Source organism: Macaca thibetana, chromosome 7, assembly GCF_024542745.1.
Source record: "Macaca thibetana thibetana isolate TM-01 chromosome 7, ASM2454274v1, whole genome shotgun sequence".
In the NCBI taxonomy this organism is placed as follows: Eukaryota; Metazoa; Chordata; class Mammalia; order Primates; family Cercopithecidae; genus Macaca; species Macaca thibetana.
Genome location: NC_065584.1, coordinates 158,655,858 through 158,676,063, shown reverse-complemented (window position 1 = coordinate 158,676,063; position 20,206 = coordinate 158,655,858). Strand labels below are relative to the sequence as shown.

The 20,206-nt window shown below is 52.1% G+C and overlaps 2 protein-coding genes across 12 annotated transcripts in view; one reads left to right on the top strand and one right to left on the bottom strand.

The window, feature by feature from the left end:
* Positions 1-20,206, top strand: part of STOML1 (stomatin like 1) — a 158,709-nt gene that overhangs the window by 94,364 nt on the left and 44,139 nt on the right. The window lies entirely within an intron of this gene.
* The window catches only part of PML (PML nuclear body scaffold), a 52,300-nt gene continuing 32,689 nt past the window's right edge, over positions 596-20,206 (bottom strand). The window contains exons 5-9 of one of the 11 annotated variants that reach the window (XM_050797728.1): positions 14,603-14,746; positions 13,905-14,163; positions 12,777-12,829; positions 4,216-4,366; positions 596-3,134 (exon numbers count right to left, since the gene is read on the bottom strand). In XM_050797728.1, coding sequence (XP_050653685.1) covers positions 2,347-3,134; positions 4,216-4,366; positions 12,777-12,829; positions 13,905-14,163; positions 14,603-14,746 — 1,395 coding nt within the window. In that variant the 3' untranslated portion in view covers positions 596-2,346. Of the gene's footprint in view, positions 3,135-4,215; positions 4,367-10,951; positions 12,146-12,776; positions 12,830-13,896; positions 14,164-14,602; positions 14,747-20,206 lie in introns of those variants that run through there. The other 10 variants (XM_050797732.1, XM_050797729.1, XM_050797739.1 and 7 more) reach the window with 10 other exon arrangements.

The following is a 20,206-nucleotide window of genomic DNA, read 5'->3' as shown; positions in this document are numbered from 1 at the left end:
ACTGATCAATTCCCATTACCTGGCTGCTCACCCACACCAGTGGTGGACTAATTCCTGTAATGCTTGTGCCATGGGAATCCCTCGGGTACTAACTGAAGTTCCATCTGTGATGGCCAAGACAACACATTCATCACCTGTTACCAAAGTCCTGGGCCTCCCACACCTCCCTTTTTAAGGGTTTTACCACTTGTCACTCAAGGAACACAGAGAGAAGTACAGGATTAGCCAGTGAGGGGCAGTGGCAAAGTTCCTGCAGACTCTGGTCTCTGGTTCCTGACTTTCTCTAGGAAGTAATTCTTGAAATCGGTGTTTCTTTCCCTCCATGTGGCACTCCCATTTGGAGATGATCCCAAGGCAAGCCTACCCTGGGTCTCCCCACTTGTGCTATGGGGGTTCACATGCTTAAGGCTCACAGCACTGAGCAACAAAGGGCTCTCAGCTCTGCTAAGTCCTAAAAGACGCCCCACAAAACACAGTTGTGCTGGGCAAGTGGCCACAAGCCTATGCCTGGGAGAGCCCCCTCCTATCCAGGCAAAAGGCTTCTCAGTGGTTCCTCTGGGGGTGCTGAGCAGAGTCTGTGATTGGAGCATCAGGCTTTCAAGATTTACATCTTTATTAAAGACTGTGACAGTGGAGGCAGGCAGAACACCCCTCAGTCACATCTGAAAACAGCGCTCATGGTGGGGCTGGAAATCAGTGGGCCCAGTCTCCCTTCCTCCTTCCATCTGCATCAATCTATTTCCATCGGTGCTTCAGAACCAGCGCCTGCTTTAACAGTCTGGCATCAGAATCTTATTTTAAATGCATCAAAGTTCACTGTTAGAGCCAGCACTCCAATTGTGGGAACAAGACCCTGTGGAATTCCTCAGTGGGTCTTCAGGGCCCCCATGGGATGGAGCTGCAGTATGGGCACACACATTTCACCTATGTGAAAGCTGAGGTCATCAGCCACGGAGGCTAGAGGTCTTGGAAAGCATCCCAGGAGCAGGGAGCCAATGAGAAGGGATGGGAGGGAGGGAGGAGGAGGAAGGGTCCGTTGTTCTGCTAATCAGAGAGGACAACCCCGACCTGCCTGTGCTCTGCTGTTGACCTCTGATGTGACCACAATGCTGGGGACTCACAGTTTGGAATGGGAGCTGGAATTCAAGGATGAGAAAGCTTCCTGTCCACTGCCTCAGAGGCCTGCTTTCCATTCCCAAAAATGCAGGATGGCACAGAGGGATGGCAGCTCTGAGACCATGGAGGCCAATCAGTCCACTTTACAGATGGGGACATTAGAGCTTAGGAAGGGGCCTGTTCCTAGGCCACACTCACTGCGCAGTCAGAGATAGGGACGGGACTTTCTCTCCTGTTCCACACTGCTTCCCCTTGGAGGAGCTGTCTATGAGAGCAGCGGTTCTCAAACTTGAGCATGCACCAGCATCACCAGGAGAACCTGTTAAAACACAGACTGCTGGGCCCCACCCTGAAGATTCTGATTCCAGAGGCCTGCAGTAGAGTCCACGGGTCTGCCTTTCTAAGAAGCTCCCAGGGGATGCTAATGCCGCAGGTCCTGGACTACATACTGAGTAGTGCTGGGCACTCCTTGGGACGGCTGAGGGTGAGGGCAGTGGAGGAAGAGCCAAGGGCCATGCTGTGAGGGGTCTGGTGGCCTGAGGACCAAAGAGCAAAGCTGTGGCCAAGTAGAGGTGTCTGTGCAGCCAGGAGGAAGGAAGCAAGCTTTGGAAGGTCAGGCTTTGGAAGCAGGGACGGGCATGGAACATCAGTTTCTGTCTTTGTTGATGAGGCCCCTCTGGGATGAAAGAAGGGAACAGAGTTGGCCTCTGGGCAGGTGGAGGGTGGGGGACCCTAACCTCATGAGGGGCAGTTTGGTTTGGAAGGCACTTTGAGTTGCCATGGGCTGCTGGGGCTGTAGCCAGCATCACCTCAGACTGTTCTCTGTGGGAGCTGTCAACAGGTGTCCTGGGGCAGGGGCTGGGGTCAGGACTGAGCTGTAAGGACACCCAAGGTAGTGGCAGGTGGGATGGATGGGGCAAGACCAGGGCCACCTAGAGAGCCCAGAGGTCATGACTTCCTCACTCCAGACCTCCCTGGTTCTGGCTCCTGGAAGGAGGGGGCCAGGAGTCTGGTGCACACCTGGGGTAGTGGGTGCTCAGCTTTGGAACCTTCTCTGTAGGATTTTTAGAGAAGAGAAATTTGGTCCCAGAGAAAGGGAATTGATTCTGAACCAAATGACAACTGAGGGCTGGGTACCAGGACCTGGGAATGCTGTGATGGGTGGGGCCTGGCTCAGGGACCCCATCCCTCTCTGCCCACCAGAGACTCCAAGATGGTCACCCCCTCCTCTCAGCTCTGCTGGGAGGCCCTCTCTGCCAAGCCATGGCCAGCAAGAGGGGTGCAGACTCCTTCGGCCTGTGCCAGCGCCAGACCCTCCAACAGGCCTTCAAAGTAGGTACCCAGAGCCTGCAGGTTGAAAGCAGGCTGGGCAGGGGGCAACGCGGTGGTCCGCAGGCTTAGGTAGCGGCTGTACTTCTTCAGGCCCCCCTTCCGGTCACGGCGGTGTGTGCTCAGCAGCTCCATGAAGCTCACATTGCGGAGGGCCAGGAGGCGGGCCTCAGCCCGGGGCAGCACAGCCGCCTGCACCAGGGGCTGCAGGGAGGCAAAGCACTGCAGGTTACTGAAGGGGTAGACATGCTGGGCCAGCTGGGGGCCCGGGGAGACCTCGATGAGGCGGCACAGGTCACGCATGGCCAGCACGGCAGCCATGGCACTGTGCTCGCTCATGTTTCTTGCTAGGTAGGTCTGGGCCAGGTTCTTGAGTTTGAAGCTGCTGGCCCCGGGCACACGCTCCTGGATGAGGGGCAGGGCAGCGAGGAAGCCCGAGATGGCCTCCTGGAATTCCCAGAGCCTGTTAATGTCCTCCAGGGCCTGGAAGAAGTTCGGGAGGCCAGGCCCCCACAGCTTGTAGCAGGCCAAGATAGGGCGGCGCATGGAGCTCAGAAAGCTGAGGAAGTGCTGCAGCCCCACCTCCAGGGACACGGCTTTGGAGTAGATGCTGAAGAAGGCTTCGGGCTGGATGACCACGCGGAACTTGCTTTCCTGGTTCACTGCAGCCAGCTGGCTAATCTTCTGGGCTGGGCAGGAGAGAAGGGCAGGGTGAGGACCCAGGGGCACAGAGAGCTCTGGAGTGGGAGCAGGGGGTCCTCTAGGGCTGCTGACCCACTATCTAGAGACCTCACCTTGGGGCCTGCTGGCAGTAGCCACACATCAGCCCCCAAATGCAGCTCTGACCCTGGTTCTGATGGGATAGCAGTCAGAAGGGGAGGCTCGGCTGCCCTCCAAACACCTTGTTCACCAGCTGGGGATCCAGCTCCCCCCTTCTTCACTACCAGCCCCAGAGTTGGCCAAACTCCATGGATCCAGGTCCCTCTTGTCTTCTGTCAGCCTCAGCCACTTACACTAGAGATCCCCAGCTGTTTGAACTTAGCTCTCCATCCCATGCTCCTTCCTCCAATTCCCTCAAGGACGCCAGCCCAGTTAGAGCCCTGGGACATAGACAGCACTCCACTCAGAGCAAGGCCCAGAGCCTCCCACTGAGGTCTGCAAATAACTTTCCTGTACCATGAAAACACTTGCTGTTTCTGTCTGGCTGGGCTAGCCCCAATGTTGAGTCCATGCCACAGGGTAGGGCCTGGGGCTCTGGCTCAAGGAGGGGCATTTGCAGAGCCAGGGTAAGCACTGGAGGAAGTTGAGGGGCTTCCAGAATAAGGCGTCTGGTCCCTCTGTGACCTTGGATCTGTGGGCAGCCCTGTGCAGCCCCCTGTGGGACTGGCCCTCTACTCAGAAACGTGTAGCACAGCCAGAGGCCTTACTTGGATGACTGGGCTCATGGCAATGAGCTCGCACGTTGTGTTTCTGTCTAGGAGTGTGTTCCCCAGGCTCTCCATCTAAGAGAAGAACTGGTCAGAGGTGCACTTGTGGAGGCATCTGCCTCCCTCGCACACTCAGGCACTGGACAAGGCAGACATCTTCATTCAAGCCAGCAAATGACACCCCCGGAGCCCAGGTGAGCCGGAGTGCTCTGCCCAGCCTGGCTGCAGTTGTTGGCCAGAGCTCAGCGCTCTCCCGAGCCTGACAGATGGCTCTGCCTGCACTTCTTTTTGGGACTCACAGACTCAGTTAGAAAGGGGTGGGGGTAGCCCCAGGAGAACCCACTTTCATTGTCAATCTTGAGGTCAAAGAAAACCAGAGGTCTATCTTCTGCTTGGGAGTCAGCAAGGTTCTCATCCAGGACCCTGAGGCTAGTGGGGCCTTCCAGCTGGAGGTCACTGGACTCACTGCTGCTGTCATCCAGCTCTCGGGAGGACTGCAACACAGAAAAACCAAGCGTCAGGGGTTCAGAGCGCCAAGGCAAGCACCTGTGCAGAACACTAGCAAGCTGGTATAGCTGGGGGCATCTGCGTGCACATGAAGGAGGGTGTACCACTGGGAAAGGGGACATGCATGCACAAGAGAAGGTATGTGTGCATGAATGGGTGTGAATTAGGTGTGTCACATGTGAGGGTTACGTGTGTGAACCAGGGCCTACACCTTCATGAGTAGGGGAGGGAAGGTGGCACACACAGGTTGTGAACGTGCATGTGTGGGAATGAATCCAAGTGCTAAGCCTGTGTGTGCATGCACAGTTAAGTGTGAGCTGTGAACCTGCGTTGACACAAGCATATGGAAGTGTGAGAGAAAATGCCAGTGGGTGTGTGCACGAGTGTGTTGTGCTGCTTATGGAGGCTCAGGGAAGGAGCCATCTGCTATGGCAGGCAGGACCTGAGATGTCTGCTCCTAATTTCATATTTTTGAGCAGACTCAGAAGAAACACCAAAAACTTGGGATGGGAGAATGAAGCCTCATCTTGAACCCCAGATGATTCTTTGGAAGGGGTCAGGAGCCTGCCTTTTCTTGTCCCCGAAGTCAGCCAAGGTGCCAGTGTCCTACACAAAGGCGAAGGGAAGGGCTGCTTGGCCTCCTGAAGGCCACATCTAGGTGGACACCCAGGTCCTTGGCTGTGACAGAGCAGTGGAGGCCCTTGGCATCTGACCCAGAGGCTTAGAGAAACCTGAGTTTTGGGAGTCCTTCAGGTGAGGTGTTCTCTCCTGCCCCAAGGTCCTGGTGGGAACACTGTTCGAGAAGCCATGGGCTGGGCAGCCAGAGGATGAGGGAAGGGCTCCAGCTCTGAGATTTTCCCAAGGGACTGGGACTACAGAGGGAGGTGGTGCCTCTGATGGTAATACAGAGTTAATTGCTTATCTGCTGAGCTGCCAAGCCCAGATGTTTAGTCTTTGGTGACCAACTTGGAACCTTCCGTGAATGCCACCTGTGGACGTTAGCCAGAGACCAGCAAGGAAGAGACGTGGCCAGGATCACAGGGCCAATTGGGAGCATGGCTGGGACAGAGTCCAGGGCAGGCCTTGGGTTTTTCCTCCTTATGGACTGCCTCTGGCTTCTCAGTGAAGTTGGTGTCACCTGGCGCTAAAGCCTCAGTTAATTCTGGCCTCTGGCTAATGTCCCTGGCCTAGGCGACAATGCATTTCACTTCCAATGCCCAAGTGAAACATCTGTTTCCAACCAAGCTTCAACTGAGAGAAAAAGCATTTCCGCCTACGAGTAACCTAAGATGTGGTAGGTTTTCCTAGGAGTGGCAGGGTTTCACTTGATTTGCATTTCACAGCCCTGCTCCAGGCTCGCCAGCTTTCTGCCAGTCATTGTCAGAAGCACTCACTATGAATCCATCTAGAGCTGGCTTTGCCTCTTCATATCCAGGGATCTAGTCAGAGAGTCTGCCCAGCGCCTCGCATCTCCAGATCCTCATTTAGCCACGGTGTCAAAGGCTGATTTCACACGTCTTGCTCCCGGTGAGCCCACACTGCTGTCTCACCTTCCCGACTTGGTTTCCTCCCTGTAAGGAGCCTTCTACAAGGCGTCTTCCTAGCTTGTAGCTGGGTGGCTGGAGGCTCCACCTTCTCCCGCTTAGGGAAAATCCAGTTGTTTCCTCTCTCCAGGCTTCACTGGGCAGCAGCACTCTCCCACAAGCTGCCAGAGGGGCTGGGCTCCCCTCCTGGGTCCTCCCTGGTTCAGATCCCTGGTGCCAATAGCTGAGGCTGAGTCCATGCTGCCACCTACTGACACCGCACACAGGACTTTCTCTTTTTCATTCTTCTTCCTGCTCCAAACGCAACTGCAAATGCCCCTTTGTGTTCCTGAGTGCCTCCACAAAGCTCGGGGCAATGTCCTCGGCCTTAGAACCAGTCTTCTCTCAGATCTGCTCTTCCAAGAGCAGAGCTCCCTGGAGAGCCACAGTGCTGTCTCTTTAGGCGATCTCTCCCATCGTTACAGCAGGGCCATTTATGGCAGCCACTAGACCCTCATTTCTAGAGCCTTCCATTGTCCTGGGGCCAGGGAAAGTCCTTTGTCCTAAACTTACTGGAGCTGCCTTCTCTAAGAAACCTCTGCTTTCTCCCTTAATAAAAGGACACCCCATTCCACCGAGCTTGTTAATGGAGGACAGGCTGGAACTTTCAGCCCTGACTCACTTCCTCCAAAATTCCTCTTGCCGTTGGGAACTTCCATAAAGTATGGCCACCCATGGAGCTGGTCTCACTGGAACTCCAGCCAGCTGTGAACTCAGAATTCTCCCCTGCCCCACCTTAAACTCCAGCGTCACAGCTGGGGAGTGCTGACGCATTTAAATAAGACTTTCTGAAAGACTCAGGTTTGCCAGCAGGGCCATCAGACATAGTGGCCTGGTGCAGGACACACTCCCCTCCCTGCTCACTAGGGGAGACTCTCCCATTCTGCCCCCAGGCCCCACACCTTGGCCTTATTTCACAAATTAGGATAACTGGGTGTCGGGGGAGCACAGAGAGGGACAGTCACTGGAAAAGGTTTAGATTTGCTTGGAAGAGAAAAGGAAGGGAGACAGAAGAAAGAGGATGGGAAGCAGAGTCTTGAGCCTGCATGTGAGGACTGGGAAGGAAGGGGGAAACCTTTGCTATGTAGTGAAAGATGCCAGGCGCCAAAGAAAAGGGGAAGAGGGACTGAAGAAGTGCTGCTGGGGTTATGAGCTGGATTCCCTTTAATATTCTTTCACAAGATGCAAGTAGATACTGGGATTTATTTATTTATCATACTTGGTTCATGGATATTGTTTCTTTGAACGCAAAACTGTGTTCAGGCTGAGCCTCGTGAGAACTGGGATTTTTTCAGGATATACATGCAACTTGGATACACATGCAGTCTGGCCCATGAGCTACACCCATCTCACTCCCCTTCCTCATAGATCTCCCGGCCTGAGCAGGTCAACTGCATTCCAACTCAACACAGCAGGTCTAACAGTTGTCCTAAGCATGCTCAGAGGAAGTGGCTGGATTGGCACTTTAATCACCTTCCAAAAGTCTAGGAGGTGCATCAGGGAAGATCCAACCTCTCCCCTCCTCTGCTGTATCACAGCCCGGTATGAAAATGTCACCTGCATTCAAGACTGCTACACCTATAAACAAACGATCAGCATTCCTCTACCGGACATGCAATGAATCCCGTTCAGTGGTTCTTGACTTTGGCGAGGCATTCGTAGCTTTAAGAAAAAACTCTTGGGGCCTAGGCTGCAGCCAAGACTGATTCAATTAGAATCTCGGGGCGTGAGACCTAGGAATCTGTAGTTGGGAAAACTCCCCAATGTACAGCCAGCTTGAGAACAATCGTCCTTCTCACTGATTCATTCCAGGTTTGCTCATCAACCAAACACACACAAGCCGAACTCTTTGAGAGTCAGCTTCCAGCCTCTGGAAGATACAGAGCATCTGACATTCATGCTTATCAAGAGCCCTCAAGCTCCTGAAGAACTTTCTGAGCACTTAAGCATCAGCTACAGCTGGGATCAGTTTGGCAAGACACATGCACTGCTGTCTTTCTGCAGACACAAAACCCCAGGTCTTGCAAAGCCTCAAAGACCCCAGGAATACTGCACATGTTATCAGTGAACTGGACCATAAACTTGGCCAGCCTGTGGCCTCTGCTGCCCTTCTGCCTAGCTCCAGCCTCTTGGCCAGCACCTCCGTTTCATTTTCTCAGATGCACACTCACCAGTGCCACGGCCCCTCCCTGGATCAGCCATTCCCCACAGGCCTCCCTTCCTTCACCATCACCACTGCCACTTCTGCCACAGGCTGCCCCCTCCCGTTGACCCCCTCCTGTTGCTGCTGCCACCAAGGCACCGGAACCAGTAATCTGTCACAAGAGTGAGTGAGAACACCTATCTTTTCCACTTTGGATCCTAAAGCAGGGGCCCCAGGGCAGGCGCATTGCTGTCCCACTCTGGCAGTTTTTAAGCAAAGTCCTCACCCCAGGTACTCCACAACCAGGCCTGGGGGACTCACCGCTCCACCCCATGACTATGCCCTGCTGCCTCTCGCTCCTCCTTGCACCAGCAGTCTCTCACTGAATCCCTAGGATACAGCTGAAGCTCAAGGGAGGGGTCCCTAAATGCCCTGATACACTTGGAAAGTGTCATATCGTAGCAGACCAGTATTCTGCAACTTTCCTCACTGTAAGGCTGGATACAAGCGGCACAGCTGGGGAAGATGGGTTAGGAGGGAGCCGGGGTCACCTTGGGAATATCACCCTACCCCCTCCCTCTAAGCTGGGGAGTAGGAATTTGCAGTGGGGGTGCTGGGGGTACTCTAGGGGCACCAGGGGTCTGGAAAGGGCATAGAAGTTGAGTGACAAATGCATGGGGGGACCTCATTTGTTGGGGTTTTAAAATATATATTTTCTAAAGTTTGGGACTCCTGTAACAATTTTTAAAACCTGTGTCTTAAAGCTACATACACAAAAGCAGCGGTCCTCTGGCTCTCTCCCCACATCTCCAGGCCTCCAGGTGACATTTCACATCACCTGAAATGTGCTCTTACCCACTCCCTTAATTCACTGGATAGCCCCTAATGACTCCTTGCTGATAGCTGAGCATTAGATACTCTCCGCCCCTAATATTGCTGGGGTCCCTCTACTTGACTGTCCATGATGTCTGGGGAGACTGTTGGCATTCCAATCCCGTTCTCCACCTTTCCTTCCCAGGCTTCTGCCTCTACCCAGGGTCAGTGGTAGCTTTAATTTTACCAAGATTATGAGATGGAAATAAGTGCCCAGATTTCAGAGGAATTTAGACCCTAGAAAGACAAGACACAATAACTGGTTGGATGTAAGGAATAATCAAAAGGGGGGTGCCCTGGGTGGCTGGGGTCTCGGCTTGCGCAACGGGGCAGAGAGTGGGGTGAGCTACTGAGAGGGGAGGAGGAGGTGCTGAGTTTGAGGTGCCAATGGGCATCCATGTGGAGCTGTTAGAAGGTCATTGGCCACGCTGGTCTGGCAGGCAGGTGCGAGCATTGGGTATCAGCTACCCCTGGGCGGTAATTGAAGTCAGGGGCATGGCTGAGAGCACCTGGGAGAATACACAGACCGAAAAGAGGAAAGGGCCCAGCAGCAAAGCTGGAGGAGCACCACACCCAAGACGAAACAGAGCCTGCAGAGGAGAGGGAGGAGTGCCCAGAGCTGCACCAGAGCAGGCAATCTTTCCAGGAAAGACTGGGCCCGGCGCCAGTCAAGAATAATAAGGACTAAACACAACACTGCACCTAGAGGCATGGAGGCCACTCTGGTACTGGCGGGGAAGCGCAGGAGGTGGAGTGAAGAAGGGGCAAGGAGGGGGTTGAAGTTTAAACAAGGAAAGCAGAGGAAGGGGAGCCGACAGTTGAAGAGGGAAGTGGATGGAGTTTTCTGAGATGAGAAAGACCTCATTCAGGGTGTTTCGTTCAGAAGGCAGTGGATGCATTAGAGATGCAAGACAGATGAGGAGGAGGAATGAGGCTTCCAGGGGGTCAAGGGCTGGGGCCAGGACACAGGGTGAGTCTTGGAGGCAGGCAGACATCCCTTCCACCCTAACGAGGACAGGGAAGGGATATGATGGGGATCTGTAAATAGGGAGCAAGATGTTAACTGTCCCTATGCCATTGGAGAGCTCCTGTCTTCTCCCTGGAGCAGAAGGTGCTACCACCAGCTGAGGGTGAGGCTGGGACACGGGTCCAGTGAGGAAAGGCAGGCGGGGGCTATCCTGCAGAGCAAAAGGATATGCTGGGCAGAGAACTAAGGAGCCCTTAGTAGTTACAGACAACCACTCATAGTTTTCCCAGGCCTTTCTCCCGCAGATCTCGGCCTCCAGGTGGCAGCACAGAGGCGACAAGCACCTGAGTCCTTCCAGGATTTTCTGCTGGGCAGGCAGCTGTGATCCTGATGAAAGATGGGATGAAATGGCGAGTGTGCGGGGCTGGAGGGAGGCAAAGGTAGGACCTAGAGCTCAAGGAACAGGAGGCTGCGGTCAGAGTCCGAGGGGGCCAGCTGAGGGACTGACAGTGCTCAGTGATGGCGAGGTGCAGGGCGCAGCCATGGGGCAGGCAGTTGTCGGGGGGAATGGGGTGATGACCCCTGAGAGGTCAAGGAGTGGCTTGGCAGCAGGTCGGGGGATGTAGAATTCACTCAGGAGGAAGGCAGGAGCTGAGCAGGGAGAAGAAATCTGGGAGGCGAATGCTCACGTCTGCCCTCAGTGAGGGTAGGCAGGTGAGTGTCTGAGATGAGCTGGGGAGCATAGGGCCCACCCTGAGAGGGACAGAGGATCCTCAGAGGCACAGAGGATCTTACCAGACGGCCAGGAGGGGGATGCAACAGTCCAGGAAGCACAGGGCCTTGACCCTACCTCCCACCTCTGATGCCCATAAGTGTGGGCAGAAGAGGGGGCATGGTATCCCCACAGGAGAACCAACTTCCACCGTAGGGAAGAGAGAACCAGCCTGTAGCGAGGAGCTGGATCCATCAGAGAACATGATGGTCATGGAATAAGGGTTCGCAAGGGTGATGGTTCAACAAGTGTTTATTGAGCAGCCACGTCTGCCAGGTCTTGGGATAGCCAGTCCCTGTGCTCGTGGGCTTAGATCCTGGCAGAGGCCCCGTGGAAAAGCTTGGGGTGGGGATCAGGGCATGGAAGGCTGTGCTATTTGCCAGGGACTCAGAACACAGGAGGGTGCAGGGGTGACAAAAGTTTCTTTCTTGGGCAGAGTCCTGAAATGGTGGCTTGAGTCTCAGCCATGCCTTAGCCTTCCCCTCTCAGCCAGAGAAGACCCATGTCTCCCTGCCCAGAGGTCCATGCGTAGCCATTCATTCACTGAGTCATTCCTTTACCAAGAATTAACGAATGCGTACTCTGTGCAGGGCCTGAAAGAGCATGGGCTAGAGGAGGCAGCTCAGGAGCCGGGCAGGGGTGTTGGCTGCAAGGTTGTAAGAGAAGGGTAGCACTCTCAGAGGCCTGCTTGACGGGCGCCTGGGACTGGGCTGATGGGGGGCCTTTCTGGGGGACAGGGTGGTGGGAATGTAACTGGAGAGGCTTCCAGAGGCACTTGGACTTGAGAAGCCTCCATGGCGCCTCTGACAGAAACACCCGTTCCAAGAGTCTGGGCTCTGCCTCCCCCTGCCCCCACCATGGAAGAGTTATCAAGCTGGGAATTCACGGAGGAGAGGGGAAGGGAAAAAAAGTGGTTGAGCCACTGGGATAAATAGGAGGAGCCCCGGAGGGAGCGGCTGCGGGATCGCACAGTCCCTCGTATCCGGCAGGGTGGGCAGATGCCCCTTTGCAGCTGGGCAGGATGTTCCTGGGCATTGGCAAGATGGTTGAGAGGCCCTGTGGTGGCAGGAGTGCTGGCTTGGACCACATGGGGAGACCAAGCCCGAGTAGGGACCCGATGCAATCGAGGGTGCAAGCGGAGGGCGTGGCGAAGGCGGATGGCTCTCTGTGCTCTGTACAACAGGTAGCGGATCCCACGGTGGACGGCAGGGTGCTCCTGGTGATCAGGAGGCTGGCTGTGAGGCTCAGCATCGGGGACGGCAGCCTGCTCAGTGGGCTGGTGGGGAGGCCAAGCTGGGGGGTGGTGTGTGCCACGGAGCAGGCTGGAGGCTCCTTGTGCTCTCAGCAGAGACTGGGCTGGCGAGGACTGTGGCTCGGCGGTCTCCATGGGCTCTGTGCACTTTCCAATACAGAACCTCAGACTGAGGGCTGGAAGAGACCTCAGGGGCCACCCAGTCCAACCTTTCACTCTATTCAGATCCCATTTTCCCCTGGACAGGTGATGGCCTAGCCTCTAGTAATAAACCTCTAGGGACAGAAGGGTCGCTACCCATGAGGCCACCTGTTTCATTGTGGAATGGATTTACAGTTCTTTCTTACATGGATAGAGTCAAACCTCACTTGTTTGGCCACTGAACAGCTGCCCTGTGGCCTCACACCCCTTCACTGGCCCCCACTGGCTGCAATAAACCAAGGAATGGATTCTTGTCCAGCCCTCCTCACTGAGGACTTAGAGGACAGTAAATGCATAAGGAAGTTCCAGACAAAGGCCTTGGACATTCCAGAAAAGAGACAGGGCTCTGGACACATGCTATCAGCATTTCAGAAGAGTACATATGGCTACTGAAGGCTCCTGCCCTGGTGTAGTGGGAGGGCTGGGGTGGTCCAGGCATGCAGCTAGCATTTGGAGACTGTCCTCAGCACAGCTTGGGACTCAAGGCCTCACTGGAAAATTCCCCAGGTGCAAGGCAAGTCTGAGAGTTACCTGCTGTGGCTGTGTCCCCTGGGACCTGAAATGGGGGGAGGCAAGAGTCCTGGGCTGAACTTCTGGGCTACTCACCGAGTTTTCGGCATCTGAGTCTTCCGAGCTGCTGATCACCACAATGCGCTCCTCTGAAACGGGCAAGCAGAGATGCATTATTAACTGTCCAGGACACACGCTGGGAGGGTGTGGGTGTGCACCTACTGGAATCCTTGCAGGCCAGTGGACTGGGGGCAACGGATGCCCTGCAGGGGGATGGGAATAGCCACTGTGTGTGCCAATGTGACTGCTTTACACTTGGATTTGTGTAATTCACAAATGGGTTTCCATAATTTCTTGCTGTGCCTTATCTATGAATATTCAATTAAGTTATTTGCCCAGAATTCAGAATTTGCCCCCTGTACAGCAAGCCTGACAACCACTACCTGGTCTGGAACCTTCTGCAATCCTAAAGAAGCACACTGTTTGTCCCCATTCGCAGCTCCATGAGCTGGGGTGTCTAGAGTTAAAATATGCTTCATTTAGTTAATCAAAACCCATCGATTACCAATGGCATTTGTGGGTAAGGAATATCAGTCAGTGCTCAGTGTGTGACCAGGGCTGGGGCTTGGTCAGAATGAAGAACAAAGCTGTACTCTGGGTTAAGCAGATCCAAGAAGAACTCTCTTGTTCCAGATTTCTCTGGGTTGACCTCAACTCCTGCCCAACTGACTACCTGCCTGGCAGTGTTCGTAGAAGATAACTCTGACAAATGAGATACCTAGGTAGGTGGCCTTTGTAGAAACACTTGGGGAAATGATGGGTGTAGACTGAGAGAGCAGAGTTAAGGTCACGGGGAGTCCAGTTTCCTGTGAGGGTATGCCCAAGTCCTCTCTGGGAGTATGCTAGGCATCAGCCAAAACTTCCTGTGGAGACCTGCCCTGTGCAAAGGCACAGTACTGGGCACTGTAAGATTAATGTTTGGGAGAAAGGACTCATAGAACTGTGCATTTTAGCCTGTCAGGCTCCCCACACCTTAATCATGGCAAAACACATGGTAAACCGTATCCACTCTCACCCCCAGGCACACTGTGAACTTTCCCTATCTTATTCAGTGGAAATAAGGGACTCCTGTTGGCTTTGTGCTTTGTGGATAGGGCCAAAAATACAGAAGAGGGGCCCCACCCAGACCCTGGCAGGCAGCAACTGCCCTACCCACCTCCCTACCTGCCTCCCCGGTGCCACTGGCCACGTGGTTGCTGTTGGGCGGGAAGACCTCACTTCCTATGACGGGGCTCCTGGGGTTAGGCGGCCCATCCAGGTGGGGTGGTGAGACTGCCTTGGAGGTGCTGGGCCTGGGCTGCTCCGGGGAGCTCCGAGCCAACCTTGCCTCCTTCCCCTCCTCAGACTCCATCTTGATGACCTTTCTGGGGCACTGGGTCTGGCTGTTCTTCCTCTTCTGGGCTGTGGTTGTATTGGAGACATCCTGCACAGAGGGAGTCACAGAGCCAGGTCAGATGCCTCCAGGGGTGGGTGGGCAGAGCCTGCCCTGAGTGCCAGGGGCTTGTGACCACCCTTTTGCTCCTACTGTCCCCTCTCCTCTGCTCTCAACCATGCAGATCACATCTCTCTTCAGACAGGAAGTCTTCCCAAACTGGTATGTCTGCTGTCCACCAGTCTCTGCTGGCCTCTGACAGCCCTGGGTGTCTCAGCACCCCTGCTGGGCTGGGAGTGGGCCATGCTTTTGGGGAGCTCCCTGACCATGCAGCCAAGAACAGGGGAGAGCACAGAGAAGGCGCTGAGCAAAATCTTTCCCACGAAGAGCTGATCTGATAAAGGCCTGGATTCCCACCCCAGTGCCAGCTCACTTTCCTGGTGGAATCGAGGCCTTCAGAAGGGGAGGCCGGGGCTGGGGAGAACCTTACCTCTCCGTAGGAGGGGCCTTTGATGGAGAAGGCGTACACTGGCACAGGGTGTGCCCCGGGCACTGACTGTACCACAGCCATAGGCTGGGCTTCAGCCAGCCCCAAGGCCTGAGCCTGGGCCTTCACTCTCTCTGCCTCCTCGGGCTGCAAAGTTGGGAAAATCAAGTCAGAAATGACTAGGCAGTAGCCCCAGGACCAGGTACCCCAGACCTGTGGTTGGCCCAATCCCTGAGGCCTCACCAAGTCACAGGTCCAGGTTCCCTGACTCACAGCTCCGAGCTCACTGGGGACAAGAAGTCCTCCAAACTCTCACATCACTTCCTTTTTAAAAAAAATTTTTTTTGTAGAGACAAGCTCTCACTATGTTGCCCAGGCTGGTCTTGAACTCCTGGGCTTGAGCAATGCTCCTGTTTCGGCCTCCCAGAGTGCTGGGATTACAGGCATGAGCCACCGCGCCTGTCATCACCTCCTTCTGACTCTGAGTTATTGGTGCCTAGGGACCACTTTGGTTCTTGTGTGTCCTAAGAGGGCTGGAAGATACCCCAGGAATCACAGTGCCCGACGCAGGACATGCTCAATAATTAGCCCAACTTATACACACACCTCCAGGGACAAAGTGCTCACTACTGGCGAAAGCAGCTCCTGTAACAATGAGAAAATCTTCCCATTGAGCTGAAACTGGCCTCCCTGGGACCTTGCCTCTGCCCTCTCAGCCTTAACTCTACCTGGGTCAGCTACTACACTAGTTGGGTGAATTGCTTAAAACTCCTCAGGCCTCAGTCCCCCTCTATAAAATGGGAGTAACAACATCTACCTTATATGGTAATGTGGATGAAATGTGTTAATACAAGTAAAATATAAAATACCTGGCACTTAGAAAATGTCGTTGATGATAAATATTGTTCTTATTACTACTCTGTGCCAGGCACAGTGCTAAGTACTTCATGTATCTATCTCAAAATTAAATAGAGGCAGTTTCTTAAAAGACTAAATGTAGAATTACCATAGGACCTAGCAATTCTACCCCAGGTGTGCACCCAAAAGAAGGGAAAACAGATGGTTAAGCAAAAGTTTGCACGTGAATGTTCAGAGCAGCACTATTCACAATAGCCAAAAGGTAAAACAAACTAAATGTGCATCAACTGATGAGTGAATAAACAAAAATGTGGTACAGCCACATGATGGAATATTATTAAGTCATAAAAAAGAATGGAGGACTGAGATGTACAACATGGATGAGCCCTGAACGTATTACATTAAATGAAAGAAGCCAGCTGGACGTGGTGGTGCGCATCTGTAGTCCCAGCTACTTGGGAGGCTGAGGCACAAGAATCGCTTGAGACCAGAGGCAGACATTGCAGTGAGCCAAGATTGTGTCACTGCACTCCAGCCTGGGGCACAGAGTGAGACTCCGTCTCAAACAATAATAATAATAATAATAATTAATTAATTAAAAAAAAAAGAAGCCAGACGCAAAACACACATTGTATAATCCTATTTACATGCAATGCTCAGAATGGTTAAATCCATAGACACGGAAAGCAGATTGGTGGTTGCCAGGAAATGGGGGAGGGGGAAATGGGACTGCTTCATGGGTAAGGGATTTCCTTTTGGGGGGATAAAAATATTCTGGGGCTAGATAGGTGGCAATGGCTGTGCAAGACTATGAAAGTACAGCAGGCTGAGGTGTGACAATCGCCTCAGCCTCCCACCTAGGCAACATAGCGAGACCTCATCTCTGAAAATTAAAAAGAAAAAAATTTAACCATTTGAGCTGGAGCTGCAAAGAAAAAAAAATTTTTTTTAAATATTATGAATGTTAATAAATACCACTAAATTGCACACTTCAAGAGTTAAAATGGTGAATTTTATATGAATTTTATCACCATAAAGATTATAGTTTAAAAAAAAGTAGGTGCCATACTATGATTATTGCCAATCTTCAGAGAAGGAAACGGAGGCAGAGAGAGGTGAAGTGATTTCCAAAGGTCACATACCTCGGGACCTCTGGCCTGGCTTGAATCCAGTGTTTTTTGTTTGTTTGTTTTGAGACAGTCTTGCTCTGTTCCCAGGATGGAGTGCAGTGGCGCGATCTTGGCTCACTGCAACCTCCGCTTTCTGGGTTCAAACAATTCTCCTGCCTCAGCCTCCCAAGTAGCTAGGATTACAGGCACACACCCCCACACCCAGCTAATTTTTGTATTTTTAGTAGAGACGGGATTTCACCATGTTGGCCAGGCTGGTCTCAAACTCCTGACCTCAGGTGATCCGCCCACCTCAGCCTCCCAAAGTGCTGGGATTACAGGCATGAGCCACCACACCTGGCCAAATCCAGTGTCTTGAAATGGAGGCCTCTTCCTGCCCCAGCGTGCTCTTCATTTTCTTTACTTGCTGAGTCTTTTACATCATTCCCCACCATCTTTCTCTCTTATGTGAACTTTAAACGTCCACTGGACCAATTGTTGAAAATGAGTGAGTGGCAGGGATATGCCTTCCTCATGGGGACAAGCTCTGTCCCTCCCATGTGGGCCTTCTGAGAACCACCCAGGCAAGCTGGGGCTGGGCGAAGAGGCTCCCCACAGAGGCTGCTGGGTGTGTGAGTTAAGGCGGGGATGGCCCCAGCACAGTGCTGGCTCCTGGGTGTGCCAGGTACCAGAACCCCACCGTGGGTCCTTCTCTTGGGCTCCACACCATTGGCCATGATAGATTGACCTCCTTCCCTCCTCCCTTCCTTCCTTCCTTTTTCTCCACATCTTTAAAAAGAAGGAGGATGATCTCTGCAGATTAGAGAGTGTGAGTCTGTCTGGGGAAGGAGAGAGAACAGATGATCTCCCAGGATCTGTCTCTGCCAGGCCTCTAGGAGAGTCTAGTCACTCTTAAGGCCAGTGGTTTTCAAACTGCAGCTTGTGACCCATTAGTGGATCCAACCATGAAAGCAATTTAGTGGGTCATGACCAACATTATTATATCAAAAATAATAGTATAGAATAGAAATATTATCAGAGTATATCCCATGTAACAATCATAATTTATTTTGTAAAACTTTTTTTTTTTTTTTTTTTTTTTTTTTTTTGAGGCAGAGTCTCGTTCTTGTTGCCCAGGCTGGAGTGTAGTGGCGTAATCTTGGCTCACTGCAACCTCCGCCTCCCAGGTTCAAATGATTCTCCTGCCTCAGCCTCCTGAGTAGCTGGGATTACAGGTGCCCACCACCAAGCCCGGTTAAGGTTTATATTTTTAGAAGAGACTAGGTTTCATCATGTTGGCCAGGCTGGTCTTGAACTCCTGACCTCAGGTGATCCACTTGCCTCTGCCTCCCAAAGTGCTGGGATTGCAGGCGTGAGCCACTGCGCCCAGCCTATTTTATAAAACTTCTCCTTTAGCTACAGTATGTGTGTGCATATGTATACACTATAAGTTAAGATGTAAAATATATACATTTTTAATAGAGGATAGTGGTCAAAAAAGAGTTTAACCCACCTCATACACATTAGAATGACTATTATTTAAGAAAAAAAGAGAGAGAGACAATATAACAAATGTTGGTGAAGCTGTATTCTCTCCAGTCAAAACTTTTATACAGTGCTGGTGGAAATGTCAAATTGTGCAATAAAAAATGGAAAACAGCATGGTGATTCCTCAAAAAAAATTAAAAATAGAATTACCATATAATCCAGTGATTCCACTTCTCAGTAAACATGCAAAATAATTGAAAGCAAGGTCTCAAGGATATATTTGTACACCGTGTTCACAGTAGCATATTCACAATAGCCAAAAAATGGAAAAAGCCAAGTGTCCATCAACGGACGAATGGATCAACAAAATGTGGCATATACACATTATGGGATATTATTATTCAGCTTTAACAAGAAAGGAAATTCTGACACATGCTACATGGATGAACCTTGAGAACATTGTGCTAAGTGAAATTGGCCAGTCACAAAAGGACAAATACTGTGTGATTCCACTTATAGGAGGTACCTAGAGTAGTGAAAATCACAGAGACAGAAAGCAGACAAGGGTCACCAGGGCTGAGGGGAGGCAGCTTGGGGAGTGACTGTTTTATGGGGACAGAGTTCCAGCTTGGGAAGATGAAAATCGTTCTGGAACGGGTGGTGGCGATGGCTGCACAGCAGTGTGAATGTACTCAATGCTACAGAACTGTACACTCAGTATACACTGAACTGAACATTTTGAAATGGTTAAGATGAAATATTTTATGTTATGTGTATTTTACCAAAATTAAACTTTTTTTTTTTTTTCTTCAAAAAGGAGTTTAAAAGGTCCTGCTCTATCATTCTGTGTCTGGCTCTGCAAACTGCTGGTATGTAAAAGACCCTCTTTCCAGACAGGTCACGAACTCCCCAAAGGCCGGGCTGGCCTCCTCTCTGCCTCTGTCCCAACCTCCCTGACACACCCTCCATCCACGTTAATAAAACAGGGAACACACCAGAGGGCTCAGTAGAGAAAAACACATCATAATGACGGATTTATAATTTTTATAGCTTTAAATAATAAATTTATTTTTTTCCATTAAGTATTATAACATGATTACAAAAAGCCTATGAGAAACAGAGGAGGGAAAATATCCAAGCTGCTGCCGCCCCACCCAAACAATCCTAGTGAAGCCTGTTGAGTTTTCTCTTCATCTCTTCCAGGCATATAGTTGCAATGAAAGTAAACAAACCAGCAGTTTCAAGAGGGAGGAGCGCTGGAGCTAGATGCCCAACTCCCGCCTTCTAAGGCAGAAACATGGACCCAAGAGCTGCTTCTCTCCTGGCACAGCTGATGGAGCACTTTCCCTTAGGACAGCCGTCTGTGCCTGCCTCACCTGTCCTTGCACTCACACTGTGTTCCCCACTTTCTTCCCTCAGCTCCACTGCCATCCCCAGGCAAGGACTGAAGCCAGAGGCTCCGCAAAAAGAGCAACCCTCTAATAGTCCAAGTTCAAACTGCTTCCTAGCTGATAGTGACAGGCCACGTCTATTCTGATTTTATCAAGACAAAGACCCAAAATACCTAGACCTTCACACAAGACAGTGCAGGCTCTCTTACTATTCATTCACCAATGACTAGCACCTGGAAGACAGCTGAGTCTGTGGACCAAGTGCACTTCCCCATTATTATTTTGATTTTATTTGTTTGTTTGTTTTTTGAGACAGGGTCTCACTCTGTCACTCAGGCTACAATGCAGTGGTGTGATCACAGCTCACTGCAACCTCAAACTCCCTGGGCTCAGGTGATCCTCTCACCTCAGTCTCCTGAGTACCTGGGATTATAGGCACATGCCACCACAACTGGCTGATTTTTTTTTTTTTTTGAGACGGAGTCTCGCTCTGTCGCCCAGGCTGGAGTACAGTAGCCGGATCTTGGCTCACAGCAAGCTCCGCCTCGCGGGTTCACGCCATTCTCCCGCCTCAGCCTCCCGAGTAACTGAGACTACAGGCGCCCGCCACCTCGCCCGGCTAGTTTTTTGTATTTTTTAGTAGAGATGGGGTTTCACCATGTTAGCCAGGATGGTCTCGATCTCCTGACCTCGTGATCCACCCTTCTCGGCCTCCCAAAGTGCTGGGATTAACTGGCTGATTTTTACACTTTTTGTAGAAA